Source organism: Eleutherodactylus coqui, chromosome 9 (assembly GCF_035609145.1).
Source record: "Eleutherodactylus coqui strain aEleCoq1 chromosome 9, aEleCoq1.hap1, whole genome shotgun sequence".
NCBI lineage: Eukaryota > Metazoa > Chordata > Amphibia > Anura > Eleutherodactylidae > Eleutherodactylus > Eleutherodactylus coqui.
Genome location: NC_089845.1, coordinates 117,057,014 through 117,073,255, shown reverse-complemented (window position 1 = coordinate 117,073,255; position 16,242 = coordinate 117,057,014). Strand labels below are relative to the sequence as shown.

Here is a 16,242-nt window from a genome sequence, read left to right as displayed (position 1 = left end):
GATATCCAGGGATCCCCGATAATTGGGGTGCTTTTACATGGATCAAGCTGTCAAGTAAGCAAGGTCGTCCATGTGTACTGATGGAGACACCGCTGCCACAGATCATCCCGGCCCGCCCGCCTTCATTCACAGTAAGCAGGCGGTCGTTCACAAGTGACCAACTGCCCGTTTACATGGAACAATCTGTCATTCGTTTTTTTGCATGCAGAAGCTGAATGACAAACGAGAAGTAAGCGATGCCCATCCACCGTTCTGTCACTGCATGCATTTACACGGAACATTAGCGTTCTCATACGCGCTGGATAATCGTTTTGTGTAAAAGCACCCTTTTTGATAGAAATCTTATCAAAAACACCATCTTCATCTACCACTTTATAATTTCATTAACCTCGTGGAGAAAAAAGGGAGCATTTAATGCGGTCAACCCTATCTGATGGTGCCAACCAGCGGCAATATTCCAAGACTGCGCCAATGATGCCACATTCAAGACTGTTAGGATTTGCTCTAAAAATGCAGATCAAGAAGCTGCATTAAGACAACTGCTGAGCGGTACCGTTTACGGTCTGTCCTGAGCGGTACCGTTTACGGTCAGGGAGACCAGCGCCACCTGATAGTTTTGAATCTGACCAAGTCCGGAAATTGATTCCACCATGATAACCACCCCCTCATCCCTACTAAAAGCAGACTGTACCCACTTACAGAAAGTCCTAGGAGGTTTGATGGGTGGGGCCTGGTACAGGTAAAGGAAGCAAGGTAAAACATCCATGTTAATTCGGTCGCCCCATGGGAGATATTTATTTAATCATCTATCCGAGTCTTTGATCGTACGTTCTAGTAAGGGGAGATAATTAAAGGTATACGATGAGGACAAGTCTGCAGGAATGGAAGTGCCGAGATATTTAATGTTAGAACTGCGCCATTTAAAGGGAAACTATAGAGCTAACTGGGAGACCTCCTCACCTGGCAAGGATATATTTAGGACTTCTTTAACCTTAACGTTACTGAGGTGGAAAACTGCAGAATGCGAGAAAAGGATCTGCATGGCTGAGAAACGTATAATAAAAGATCGTTGGCGTACATGCAATATAAAAACCATGCACATCAGTGTTCCATCGCAGGGCCACAGGAAACTGTAATGGAGGAGGGGCAACCCTGTCTTGTAGCGGTGCCAATAGAGAATGAGGTGGATGTAATACCGTTAGTCTGTACTTAAGCAGTGGGGGCACTATAGAGACACTACATTTTCCTGATAAAACCAGGACCAAGTCCAATTTGTTCAAATGATACCCAGGGGAAATCCCAGGGCCCACGATCGAAAGACTTCTCTGCTTCGATTGAGAGCAAACAAGAGGGACTGAGGGGCCACTAACAGCGGATGATTAGCGCTTAAAATTTGTTCAAATAAAAAATCAGCGCCGGCTTCTCGGTGCGTGTAAACGCTTCACGTAGAAGGTAGAGATGAGCGAGCGTACTCGGATAAGCACTACTCGCTCGAGTAATTGGCTTTATCCGAGTATCGCTGTGCTCGGGTCTGAAGATTCGGGTGCCGCTGCGGCTGACAGGTGAGTCGCAGGGGAGAGCGGGCGGGAGAGAGGGAGAGAGAGATCTCCCCTCCGTTCCTCCCCGCTCTCCCCTGCAGCTCCCCGCTCCGTGCCGGAACCCGAATCTTCAGACCCGAGCACAGCGATACTTGGATAAAGCAAATTACTCGAGTGAGTAGTGCTTATCCGAGTACGCTCGCTCATCTCTAGTAGAAGGCTCTCCATCCAGACACTAATCACGCCCCAGGCTGCTAACTGACCTCTTCAGCTCGGTGCCCGCTGAGAACTGCTCTTGGGCACGTGTTCGTTGGCATTTGTATGTCTCTCCAGCGTGAATGATGTTACTGCGCACGCACTGAAGCAGAGGTGCGGTGTCGGCGCACTGATAAGGGTAATGATCAATCAACAGCTTGAGGGGTGTGGAAGGGGGAGTCCTGGGCAAGTTGGGCAGTGGAACAGCCTATCGGACTGTCTAAAAGTCATTTACGTACCACGTAGAAAGCGCAAAAAAACAAATAGGATTTTCAGAAAATTGCAGCACGGAGGAAAAGACAAAAGGTAACGTGTAAAGAGAAGCCGGAAATGCGAAATACATGTGACAGGCTTCCTTTAAGGCCAGTGGCACAGAGCATATGCATATTTGTGCCGCATTTTTGCATGTTGGGCTTTGTGTATTTTGATGAGCAACAGCGTATTTTACTGTACTTTTTGCACTCGGAAGTCGTGCATTAAAATGGCCAATTAGCTTAATGAGTTCAAGATGTGTTCTTTGCCTATGCAGATGCGCTTGTTAACGCACCCACTGCAATCAATTCATTCTATTTTCTGCATATTGCGCATGCCTAATTTTCATCTGCATATACATCTATGTGACGCAGGCCTAAACCAGCAGTATTATCCGACCTGCTCACTTCTAATGATTTTCAGCTTTGGTGTCTAGAACATATAAGGAGTGCTGACAATCCAGTAACTGGGTGCTGTTCCCAAATCTCCCCACTTGGTGGCAGCACCTGTTAGTAATAAGTGTAATGCGGTGAGATTGTATAATGCTTCCAGTAAGAGAATCGGTCATGTCTACTATTTCATCACCTCACTGAGCGCCGGGCATCTGCCAGGAACTGACAGCCTCATGTAATCAAGACTGACAAGAAACTGCTCAGCCGGACTCCTCACGTGACTGATCACATGACCATGACATCAGCAAACGTCCTGCAGCCACCGCCTTTTACGCAGAGCGTATTGAGGTCACATGCTCTACTCCGTAATAGGCTGTCGCGTGGAATCACCATAGCAACGGGAAGCGGCCGCAAGTTTGTGTGAAGCGTGCAGAGAAAGTTGTGTTCCCGGCTGCAGAGCTCGGTGTGTACCGGACCGTCCGCGCTTCTGCAGGTAGTAGATAGTGATGTCCGTGTGCCGGGCCACAGCGTTCAGTGTTGGGCCACTTCTGTGTTTGGGGTGTGCCAAAATGCTTTCTCTGCCCATAGAAGTCAATGAAGCCTCTGTTCTTCATCCCTGATGTGTAACCATTGATAGCCCTGGGGTCTCCACTGACTGTGCAGCAGGATGCGGCTGTGGAGCAAGGCAGTGAGCCTGTAACACAGAAGCATGCAGGATCCTTCGTAGTACGGCGCATGCACACCTGCGTATGCGTATATTGATTCGTCAATATGTAGCGTTTGCACGGACCGAATTACAGTGTTGCCCTGCGGTTTTCTGCTTATCGGCAGTATTTTTACTTGCATAAATATTCAGTATTTATAACAAAGAACGCGCAAAATTCCATTAACGTTGTGCGTAAATACGCAGCGTATCCGTTGGTTTCATATTTTGATCTCAATGGATTTCAACCATACATATTACGCCCCAAGATAGGGCGTGCTGTGTATTTTTTTCATGTGATCGCAATTCACACATGAAAGAAATGCGCTCAAATGAATGAACCCATTAAAATCACCGTGTTCTATTCACTGTGACTTACACGTGCAAGAATTATACGCAAAATACACTGCGCAAATCTGCACCTTAAGGGTATGTTCACACAGGGTGGCGACTGCATGCGGAAAATGTGCGCTGCAAAAAAGAGAATCTGCAGCGTTGGGCCCAATGCACACGGATGGATTTTTGCTGCGGAATCCGGAGCGGACGAGCGCCTCTGGATTCCGCAGCAATAACCCTCCATAGCACGCTATGGAAGAACGATTCTTTATGCACACAAGTGGAAACCAATTGCAGTTTCCGCTTACAGATGAAAAATCGCAGCATGCTCCATTTCCCTGCGATTTCCACATGGACGGCTTCCATTGAAGTCAGTGGAATCCGTCTGATCCGCAATCGACATTGCGGATGGGCCGCAGATTCCGCAAGAATGTAGGAGTTTAAAAAAATAAATAAATTCTTCTGCGCATGTGTGGCGGCGCGCCGGCCGGCGCTTCTGCCCATATCCGCAGTGAAGACCCGGACATGTATGCAGGGTTCTCGGTCGCGGGCAGGGTCGGAAAATTTGCCGTGGAAAGAGGGTTCGGCCTAAATTGATCAGCCAGTCAACTTTCAAATCTACAACATGTCGACTTAGAGACAATTTCACACCTTGCAATACAATCTGCAGCAAATCTAAAGTGAAATCTGCGTGGAATCCACCCAGAACGGGTAGATATTAGTGTGGGACTATATGCACTCTGCGGCCGTGCCCTAAGGGATGTATTCACACACAAACACTCACATGAAAAGAAGTCATTCATTTACATGAGTGCTTTTTCTCTTGGACTGAAAGTCCGTTAACGAAAAATCGCTGTGTGTCCTATTTTTTTTTTGATTCTTGATCAAGAATCGCCCATTATTTCCTACAGTAGTGGGAAAAAATTGCATCGCACTTGCATGCGATGCCAGCACAATGGGTTTCTTACCAGTTTTATTTTTTGTTCCACGTGCGTGAAAAAAGCATCTACTGCGACGCAACACAGTTTAAATGCCAAAACGCATTATTGCCCTCGCCATCCATGTGAAACCCGTGGATGAGAGGTGTTTTCACGTGAAAACAGCCTCACGTCACTATGGGGATAAAGGGATCCTCCACAGCGGCTGTCAAAGCTGCGGCAGAGGATCGCGGAGTTCTCCCATTGTTTTCAATGGGGCTGGCGCTGCCACTGCCGCCCCGTTGAAGGCAATGGGCGATATTGCAGAAAGTTAGGACATGCTGCAATTTTTTTTTTTCCCCGCATAGCATCACAACATGCAGGAAAACATCACTGATGTGATTGAAGCCATTCAAAAGAACGGGTTTCATATCTGTGTCTCTCAACGCACAAATCTCGCACGATTTTCTCGCCAGTGTGAAGGCAGCCTTACAGACATTGTAGCGACAGTTCACAATCAAAGACAAAGTAGCACGGCATGGCAGAATTCCAACAAACTTCATTACCCTCAATGGGGTCAGGCGCTGTTCCTCTCCATGATGGATTTGATTTGGCACTCTAAATATTTTGAATGTTCAGGCTCTGAGGGAGATTCCTAATGGAAGGCCTAAGAGGTGAGCAGAGCCGTATTCTATGCAATTGTCATTTAATTTCAACTTTGCATTAGGGTCAGATCACCAGTTGCTGCAGCTTTCATGCCAAAATCCCGCAGCAATGTACGGCACAGTGTAATTAAACAGGATTTTAAGAAACTTGGGAACATTTCTGCAGTGGAATAGAGTAAGGGCTCATTCACACAGGTGTATGCAGTGTTTTCATAGATGGAAACACTGCGTATTCCCTGCATATCTGGCCCTCGTTGTGTTTTTTTTTTTTTGTGTGTGCGTGGCTTAGCTTTCAATTCCCAGTCATTGTTACAAGGCTTGTGTAAAGTCTAAGGATGCCTGTCTACAGGTGTTGTGGTATCCGGCGGTGTATCTCCTCTGCAGCAGCGGGGAACGCAATGCAAAAAACGCCCATGGATAGGCAGCCTAAAGTTGCATTTAGACACATAGATAATCGCTCAAAAGATGGCTTTTGAGCGATCATTTTGCATTATCTACTAATTGGTACTAATGCCTATTGGTACCAATTAGCAGCGTGTGAGCTACCGGAAGCTGAGTTTATTCAGAGGACCACCCGCTGTTCTCTGAAGAAATTCTTTGTTCTGCCGCGATGATTACAGCTGAGACAATGTAAGCAACTGTAAGCCGCGTTCCTCGGGCAGAACACAGCGTTCGGTCCGTCTTATCAGCTGTTCTGCTGAACAACAGATTTCAAGTTGAACTGAGTTTCATCGTTCATCAGAAAACTAAAAGATATGCACGTTTACACGCAACGATTATTGCTTAAAGGATGGCTTTTGAGTGAATTTTGTGCGATAATCGTTGTGTCTAAATGGGCCTTAACACTGACTTGCAGGAATGCTGCCTTCCAAGAGGTGGCGCTGCAGAGGTATTGCTCCACCTCCCTTATTTGCCTATTACCCATGCATGGCCTTATACGTCTCCTCACTCACTCACCTTCTAGCTGCTCTCCCTAAGGTGAAAAGATAGCGTTCCTGACCCACATCACAGGCCTCTCTCTTATCAAGCCAGAAACCTACTACATACTGATGATGGGCAAACACCCTGGAACAGCTGTCTGTGTAAGGTATTCTGGCTTGCTTTCAATTCCCACCCATTGTTATAAGGCTTGTATAAAGATTCTAACATTGACTTGCAGCACTGCTGCCTACCAATAGGTGGCGCTGCAGAGGTATTTTTCCATCTCCCTTATTTGCATAGCTGCATATTTACGCATGCAAAAAAACCGCATGCAGGTCCCATCGATTTTATTCACAAATACGCATATCGGAGAACGCATATTCAGTGCTTGCCAGGAGACGTGCCCACTGATAAATCTGTTACAATTAGAAATTTGCTAATTATAGTTTTGTATTATTTTAAATGTTTTGTTTGCAGTAAGAACATAAAACCTCCTGAAGTCCTTGTTTGTCTGAGCAATGAGTGGGTTCTACCAAGGAACAACCAAAACCTATGGAATGCCAGTTGATCACCTTGATTACAAGTTCATTGAAGGATGTAATGACATCAAGTATCTTGAAAAGATCTTGGGAGTTCTAAGGTAATGCTTTCTGTAAGGGAAGATGTTGGCATTCTGATTCATTAGAGTACGGTAATATTTTATTTCTTGGAATGAAGGTACTGAGAATAACACAAACAAGCACTCATCTCTAACCCATTGTGCAGCCAAACTCTTGGCCTTTGTTAAATGACATGTGACGGAAAATGTACAATAGCTTGCATTGTTTCTTGACAAGACATGATGGCATAGGGCCATAGTACTTCTGGGCTAGGGCCTTATTAACACGGGTGAAGCTGCAACTCGCATCAGACAGCACATCGGCAGGTGTCCGCGGACGGTCCGATCAGTACAGATAGTGCATGGCCTATTCTTGTCCATGGATACTGATGAGAATAGGACATGCAGCCATTTTTTTGCACATGGGTCCATGTGAAAGCTTGCTCATGTGTAGAACCTCATAAGGTATAATGGGTCTGGTGTGCTGTCCATGGAACCTACAGACTGAAAGTATGCGTCTTTTTATGAGCCCCAACTCTGAAAATTCATATTTAAAATGGATTTCCTACCAAAATCATTTATCACCTATCCACAAGATCGGTGATCAATGATTAGTTAATGGGAATCTTACCGCTGGGATCACAACAGCGCACCCGGAGTCTGCTGGATGAATGAAGCGACAGTGTGCATCATCGCTTCATTCCTTTCTGTGGCACTGATGGAGATCACTGAGCTGCAATCCATTGACCATGTATGTGTGGTGGTCACTTATGCACATTGTCACTACATTCAGCTAGTGTGCTTAAGGTGCACTATTCTGATCCTTGGGGGTTCCAACAGTTGGACTCCCAGTGATTAATCATTTATCACCGATCCTGTGGCTACGTGATAAATGTTTTTGGCGGAGTTAGCCTTTTATGAGCCTTTAGGTCGGTTTTACACGGGCTTCAAAATTGTGTGTTTTTTCTCATGATGAGACAATGCTACAAATCGCATGTATGTGAAGTCTGTGCTTTCCCAGGAGTTCCTTCACATTAGCAATGTTTTGTAGCCTGCGACATTGCGAGAGAAAAAGAATCTAGGGTTGCTAAATATTGCCGCGATTTGCGAGGTTTTGCAGCCCATGTTTCCCTATAAAGCCTTCCTATGTGTTGCATCACACGAAAAGGTGGTTTTCGTGCGGTGTGATGTAACTTTTACAGTAGGAAATCCTACAGTAAAAGCCCTAAAATAAGCCCTAGCTGCATTAAAAAAGAAATATATCACCTAAGCGGTGCTGTCTAGCTCCGCCCTCACTTCTCCGAAGCTCCCCAGTACTTGTTTGAAGTTCTCCGACATAGCTTCTTGGTCAGGATTTTGAAAAACCTCGCCTCCAGGAAGCGCTGCCTCTAATTGGTTCTTGAGCGCTGCAGTTCAGCTGATCAGAGCCAGCACTCGATGAACCATTTACAGCCATCGAACGCTGCCTCTGATTGGCTGAGCCGTGGCGCTCTAGAACCAATCAGAGGCAGCGCTTCCTGGAGGCGGGGTTTTTTATACTCCTGACCAGGAAGCTATGCCAGAGAATTTCAAACAAGTTCCGGGGAGCTTTGGGAGAAGTGCGGTGGAGCTGGACAGCGCCTGTTAGGTGATATATTTCTTTCTTTTTTTCTTTTATGCAAATAGGACTTATTTTCTAATATAAAAAAGTTCTCAAGCTGAAATTTGGCCTCCTGGTTGCAGTGTTTTCACACTAGAGAACTGCTTAAACTGTCACTCCATCTGCAGAACCAATACTATAAATGTCTGAAAGAATGGGGTTCCTGCTGAGAACAAGGGGCTCCCAATTTTTGTCCTGCCTGATAAGGTGGCCAGCATATCCAGGCAGAGAATAAATATAAAGGTAGCTCCTCTCCATTCACTTCTATGGGAATTACGGAAACTGCTGAGCTAACTATACATAGGCAAATTGCTCGTATTTCTGCGGTTGTGTGCATGTGCCAGCAAAGTTAAAGTGCGTAACCTTCAGTGCAAACTAAGTGTATTGTCGTGGTATAGGTCGGGAGAGGAGGGGCACTACCCAGATCTAACAAGATTTTGTGAAAAGAGAATTGAAAATTTGTCTCCCAACAATCGTGCGCTAAGGAAAGACAAACCTCCGACCACCGCCGCAGACTTCTCTGTGGAAGCCTGGCAAGAGATTGATACTGATCTGAAGGTAGGCAGTGCTGTTTTATCTGTCTATTTTGTCTAAACCATTCTAAATGACTTGTTAGTTGTACGACTGCAGTAATCCATCTTCTTTTAAAAATACTGTAATTCTTAGATATGATACATTTTCTGAGTCAGGGAGATCCAGCAGTGTCAGACCTCCCTGGCTGCTTTCTTAAATGGAACCATTTTGGTTCCATGAGCTACTTAAACAAAATTTATGGGCTCATAGGAGAGTTCTGTTTTTTTTGTTTTTTTTTTAAATGCTCACCTACCTTTACATTTCCTTGTAGTCTGCCCATAAAGGCCCGATATTCCTCTCGTGAACGTGCAATTTACCCACAAATGCGAGGCGTTTTTCAGGTAAAAACGCCTCACATCTGTGAAGTGCTGATCCTTTTGCGCAACTTTCTCACGTGATAGAGGATTGGAAGTGTTTCCCATTGTTTTCAATAAGAAACCTCACATCGCACTCTTGTGCACATCGCACAGCATGTGAGAGTCATGCAAGGCATTAAAGGTCCCATTGCAATTGATAAACGATGCATTCCGAGGAATCTAATAAGTTAGAACATGCCACGATTTTTTTTCCTGCAACGCGATGCGGGAAAACATTACTTGTATATATGACCCCATTTAAAAGAATGGGGTTCACATTCGCGCGTCTTGCAATGCACAAATCTCGCGGGATTTTTATCGGCCATGTGAAACCGGCCTTAGGGTGTAGTCCGGAGTTTGACACAGACTTTAGGGTGGATTTCACTTCCTCATTTGAAGAGATGGAATCCATCCTGAAAATACACAGCATAAGAGCTCTTTCACACGAGGGCATAAACGGCATGTATATACGCGCCCATGAGAGGCATTGATTTTCAATGCATCTGTTCACATGGGTGAATATACGGCACATAAATACACCGGCAGCGTGAAAAATAGAACATATACGCGGCCAGTGCATATACGCTCAGCCAATAGATAGTTCTGGAACTATCTTTTGGCCAATATACGCCGGCTGGTCCTATAGACTCCTATGGGAGCAGGGAAAGAGAAGGGAGAGGGAGGCATTTTTTTCAGTGTCCAACGCTGCGAAAAGCTTACAGGTGCCTCTGTATAGGCATTGGAAGGTATCCTGAGGTTATTGGCAGAGCGAGGGTTTTCCGGGTGGCAGCGTATTTCTTTGTCGCTAAAAACAACACTCATGGTCGTGTGAATGGACGAGAAAACGCTGGTCGTGATTGTAGAAAAATGCTCATTCAGGTGCTTATACGAAGCGGGCATGAAAACGTAAAAACGCAATCGCCGTTTATCCGCTCGTGTGAAAGAGCCTTAAATTGGCATGCTAGGGATTTCAAATCCACACTGCTTGTCCGTTCTGCTGCAGGTTTTTAAAGTCTCGTCCACATAGTTTGTACTGTAAATGCTCCTTGTGAACATCCCTCTTGGGGTCCCTTTTCACACCCCATCTCTTTTTTTTTTTTTTTTTCTCTCCTTATTCTTTCAGAATTTTTTAACAGAAATAAAAGTTGAGGAACAGCCGGAGTCTGTCTGTCAGCAAAGTGCAGGCAGTCTGCCACCTATTCGCAATTCTTCTAGTGGTGCAGCAACTAATGAGGTAATTATTTTTTTCCCTTTTAATGATCGTTAATTGTCTAATTTATCAATACATATTTCATAGACATATCACAGTCTGGCACTATAATGTGTCTCAAGCATTAAATGGCAGTGGGGTGTAAGCCGAGGGTGAGTAGGTTCCTACTGGATTTCATTACAGCTAGAGATGAGTGAGCATACTCGCTAAGGCAAACTACTCATGCGAGTACCTGCTCGCTCGTCTCTAAAGATTTGGGTGCCGGCGTGGAAAGGTGGTGAGTTGCGGGAGTGAGCAGGGGGGAGTAGGGGAGAGAGTGAGAGAGATCTTCCTCCCTGCCGGCACCCGCATCTTTTGAGACGAGCAGGCAGGTACTCGCATAAAGCACTACTCGCTCGAAGTTAACCTTTTGCTTGAATAGGACATATGGACAGTGCAGGCTCTTCTATTTTAGTGAATATTTGTACTTCCCATGAAATAGCAATACCGAAACCTCTTTTGTTTTAACACCTCCAGGACCAGAAACGTAATTTTTTTTCTTTATTTCCGTATTTTTTTGTCCCAGCTTTTGAAGGATCGTAAATTTAAAAAATTTTTTCCATTGACATGGAATCATGTTTTTACGGAATGGGTTGCATTTTTAATGATACCATTTAATGTACAGAAAAATTCCTAAAATTGTTTAAGTAAAGATAACTGGAAAAAAAAAAAGTTATATTGCAGCTTTTTTTTTTTTTTCATACAGAATTGCCTTGCATCACTTAAAATTGTGATCCTCAGGAGCGATTTCAATGAGAAACAACACATCGCATGTCATGCGAGGTTCATGTAATGTCTTTAAAGCTCCCATTAAAAACAAACACAGGAACACCGAAGGATAGAACGTTCATTGTTTTGGTTTTTTTAATCCCTCGCAGCGATGTTAATAGGTCCATTCAAAAGAAGGGAGTTCGTATTTGTGCTACTCGCAATGCACAAAACCCACGTGATATTCTGTCCCGTGTGAATGTAGCCTTAAAGTATTGTTACATATTATATTTGCCTGTAACACAAGAGGAAACATTGAGACTGCAGCAATGGAACAACATTTGTACCTTCAAACCACACCAGTATGAACAGGGATAACATAACCATGTGGTAGTGGATTTGGCCTGATGAAGAAATAAACTTTGGGCCGACATCTGACCAAGAGTGTGCGCTTTTTTGGTTACACGTTTATAACCACCTCGAAGTACTCAGCAAAAAATGGGCGTTATTGGAAAAGGCTCCTTAATACCTTCTGATTGTTTTGGAGTTAAAACGCCCAAATTTAACCTTTTATCAACCAAAGCAAAAATACTTTTTTCTTTCACTGTGATGTGGGGTCAGAAGATAACTCAAGGTAACTGGTGGCATCCGATAACATAACCAGGTTTTTATATATAATCTATATCAATATCCGTCCTAAGTTTTGATAGCCTGAAACTCCCCCTTAGGGTGCCTACCCACTGGCGTTTTTTTTTTTTCCCTGCGAAATTCGCAGCATTTTTTTTCTGCAGGGGTCTATGGGACTTGTAATGTTAAAATCGCGATCGCGCGATTTTACCGCAGGGGAAAAAAAACGCCAGTGGGTAGGCACCCTTAGGTAGACTATTTTTGATGTGTCAGAGAGACATGTCAACAGTTTTGATCAGTGGGAGTCCCACTGTTGAGACTGCTGCTGATCACTAGACCTCTATGTGGGCCGTCTTCAGCAGCGGGGAAAAGATGAAAAGTTAGTGAAGACAGCTAAGGGGACACAGTGCTCTGGTGAGTATTGCAGCCCCATCACTTTAGCGATCAGCGGGGTTCTCAGCTGCACGACCCCACTGATCAAATCTTTGGTCATATCTCTCTGATATGTCAAAAGCTTCTGAAAAGTGTAGTTATTCCTTAAAAGTGGAGTTTGGCTTATTTCTTTATTTTACACCATCTTGGAAACCACTTTAATCTTTAGGCTAATTTCACACTGGCGAGCGCGATATCGGGCCGTGAAACTCGATGCGGGAAAAAAAAAATCGCCCAACCCCCAAAAATGGGGTTCATATTTATACGAGATTTGTGCGTGTCACAGTTCACAAATCTTGCACGTTTTTTTCGGTCCATATGAAAGCGGCCTTATTGTAGCTGGTGGGATTTATCCTACTAATGTGACGCATGTGGCTGATCTAAATGGCAAGATGAAATGAATGCAACAACACTGAGTAAACCTCGCCTGCAATTCTCACACCTCTTGGTTAGATTGTGCCATTTATTGAGGAAGTTCCCTTTCAGCCAAAATTTGTTCTGCTAAAAAAAGTTTCAATTTGTCTTCTTTATTTTTCAGCATAAAGGAAAAGAATCTGGAGCAGCCAGGTCTGCGGCTCCCAGAGATTACAGAGACTGGGATAGGTGAGAGGTTGTGCTTTCTGTGGTTCTTGTATGTTAAAGTAGTCATTTTTGCCAATAAGTGTTTAAAAAAGTTTCCAAAGAGGACGGAACTGCAGTTTTCAGAGTGGAATGTGTTTGTGGTTGTTCAGAGGAACTTTGAGCAACAATGCAGCCTAAGGCTTTTGTCAGAGGGACAAGTCTGCTGTGCTGTCCAAGTGCAAAAATGTAAATTTTTTTTTTTTTTTTTTTTTTAAAAGCTGGGCAGAGGAGAAAATAAATACACAATGTACTCGCCTGTCTTCAGTCCCCTGGGACCCAGTGAAGTCACTCCCACTGTCTCATCCTACTCTCTATTTGTGGACGGCGACCCAAAGTCAAGTGACCACTATGGCCAATGAGAGACTGCAGCAAACTTCTGTATGATGTCTACAATGTGAGAGCTGATGCCACTAGTTCAGATAGCGACGCTGAGGCCTCTGATTGGCCACAGCAGTTACCTGACTTTAGGCGGCCGTCTGCAGACGGAGAAGATGATGGGGCAGCCAAAGCAGCTTTGCTGGGTCCTGGGGGACCAAGGACCACCTTTAGAAAAAAATTGGGTAAAACCGTACAACTCGTTTAATGTACCATATAATGTACAATTTGGGCATACTGTGATTTTTTTTTTTTTTTTTTTGTTTTTTAAATTTTTTTAAATTTTTTTAAAATTTTTCTTTTTTTGAGTTTTCACTATGCTAAATAGTGAGACCTTTTAATATATTGGACTTTTACTAAACGGTGATACCATATGCATGTTTTTTTCATTGTTTAGGTTTCTTATGACAATTTTTTTTTTCATCTTTTTAGTTTTTTCTTATTTTTAAAAATTCAATTGCCCTTTTTTTCTGCATTGTTTCATCAACAATGTCCCTATGGGAGACTTGAACTTGCACTCACTTGATTGCCTGTACTATATACTACAATACTTTAATATTGCAGTGTATAGTACTATTCAATGTCTCCTATTAAGCCCTGCAAAATAGGTATCTCTGCATGGCAGCTATGGCAGCCGTCACTAAGCCCTGGGCTGTAATGCTAACCCTTTGGCATCCTGCAATTGCCTTGGAAGAGAGCCGATAGGGTACTGGAGCAGGACCCTCCTTTGGTCAGCAGCTAAGAGGTGCAGTTGGCTTTGACTGTTGCATCCAAATAGTTAATGGTCATGACTGGGGAAATAACTCTGATTGCTGTTAGATCTCAAAAAGGGCTGATAGCTGCTGGGTATGGAGTGGGCTTTGCTTCCAAGCCCACTGTAAACACCCTTTGTGACTGCATGCATATTTGCATTATGTGGTTGGAAAGTGATTAAAAATATATAAATATTTGATATTCCTGGAAACAAAGTCATAAAATGACAGAATTAAAAAAAAAAAAATTCTATGAAAAAAATGCTTTTATTATGCAATGTATGAGGAAATGGTCTTGACAAGAGGTAAAAGTGCTCATTCTCTACAATGCTCTGGCCACCTTTTATATGAATAGGGTAGAGTACATAAAGCTGTATAAGCCGCTCACCAGTCGATGCCTGTCTATGTACAGATATGAACCGTATTGGGGTGTATGGGGAATGCTGCGATCATGTTCTAAGGGAGAACGTTGAATGGGATAAATGGAGAAGAGTCAGATTAAGAGGGTATGATAGGCCTCCCTAAGGGATGTGTTTTTTAAAATGTGTGTCTTAGTAAAGTATATAAGAGGGGGTACCTAAAAGAAACAGGAATCCTCTTTTGGCAGGCATTACTAGTGCAGGCTTTTGTCGCTAGGTGAATGCGGAACCACTCTGGGGCGGTATGCCAGCCGACGACTTTGGGGAAATTTACTTCGACTTTTTGTTCATTTTTTTTCCGCCTATTTTGTGATAGTTGATTAATACAGCAAGTGAATTAAAAATTGAAACCATGCTCTATAATTTCTTTGTGAGGGAGATGGTGCACTCAGAATGTGCCACACACAGTCAACCAAAGTTTTGATTTGAAAGTTTTTGCAGAGGTTGCGGCACAGTGTAGAGAGAAAATGTCCCGATTTATGGCAAATAGGTTACCGGTTGTTTCATGGTGGCAATACACCTGTCCATACACTGCAAAACATGGCATGCCACCCCTGCCTCACCCTCCATATTCACCCAATCTCGCTAGGTGCGACTTTTTATATATTTTTTTATTTTCTCGGGTTAAAAGAGCTCTCAAAGGAAAACGTTTTACTGATGTTGAGGAGGTGATGCAAGAACGACACAAGCCCTGAAAGACATCAGGAACAATGAGTTTAAAATTGCTTTGAGCTGTGGAAAAAACCTTTGGACAAATGGGGAGAACTCTGAGGGAGACAAGTTTCAAAAACTGCCAGAAGGGCTTTTTTTTTTTTAACTCGTTTTATTGAACAGTATGTATTATACATTACATGGATAAACAATTTCTCAAACCGTGTGTATTTACATACACTAACAAATGGTTAAACCTTACATACATCAGAAAATTCTCTGTTAACGGCATTCAGTACACAAGTGCATTACATTTTCTCTATGTTTATTCAATATATCTCGGCATGTACATCTGTACTATTCATAGCTTTGCTGCTCGTTTTACCTGCCAAGCCTGGATGTGTTCTGTCTTAATAAATTTTGGAACATTTCTTGCGTGAAGTTTGTACTTGTTGTCCCGCACCAAATCCCCCACACCTTATCAAACTTTTCAGGGTATTTCCTGTTTTTGTAGACTATTTTCTCGTATGGTAGGATGGTATTGATAATACTCTGCCATTTTGCAATTGTCGGAGGGCGTCTGTCCATCCATCTTAGCGCTATAACTTTGCGGGCATAGAATAATACTTTAGTGAGGAATATTTTATCATAATGTTGCCATTGTTCCTCGTCTATAATCCCCAGTAAGCACATTACTGGATCCAGTGGTACTGGCAATCCCATCAGTTGGGTCAGGAATTCTGTGACCTCTTCCCAATATGTGTATACTATCGGGCACCCCCATATTAGATGATTAAAATTTGCGCTTGCTACGTGGCATCTGTGGCACTGGTTGGTTACTGATCTGTTCATTTTATGCAGTCTAGTTGGCGTTAGATAACATTGGTGTAAGATATATAACTGGGTCAGTTTATTATTCGCGGCTGGTGAGACCCTGGTGTAGGTGGCCATTGCGGTCTCCCAGTCTTCATCGGTCAGTGTTGGGATCAGCTCCCTCCATTTTTCCAGCACCACCATTCGCGTGTTGGGGATCTTAGAGTATAACAAGTGGGTATATAACTTGGAGATTAGGCCCCTGGGGCCCTGTGTGCGCAGTATACCTATTAATGGGTACGTGGAGAAGGGTCCCCTGGGTTCTGGGAACTGCGCTGTTAATGCGTGTCTGAGTTGCAGGTATCTAAAAAATCCTGTTCTAGGTACCCCGTACATTTGCTGCAATTGTTCGAAGGAGACTAGTGTCCCGTCTATGTATAGGTGTTCCAG

At 43.7% G+C, this 16,242-nt stretch overlaps 1 protein-coding gene across 2 annotated transcripts in view; it reads left to right on the top strand.

The window, feature by feature from the left end:
- The first annotated feature begins 2,827 nt into the window (after nt 1–2,827).
- Nucleotides 2,828–16,242, top strand: part of SPAG1 (sperm associated antigen 1) — an 84,669-nt gene continuing 71,254 nt past the window's right edge. Inside the window, exons 1-5 of one of the 2 annotated variants that reach the window (XM_066578387.1) lie at nt 2,828–2,930; nt 6,457–6,619; nt 8,615–8,774; nt 10,269–10,379; nt 12,700–12,764. In XM_066578387.1, the coding sequence (XP_066434484.1) occupies nt 6,498–6,619; nt 8,615–8,774; nt 10,269–10,379; nt 12,700–12,764 (458 nt within the window). In that variant the 5' untranslated portion in view covers nt 2,828–2,930; nt 6,457–6,497. The remainder of the gene's footprint in view (nt 2,931–6,456; nt 6,620–8,614; nt 8,775–10,268; nt 10,380–12,699; nt 12,765–16,242) is intronic. The other variant, XM_066578388.1, reaches the window with a different exon arrangement.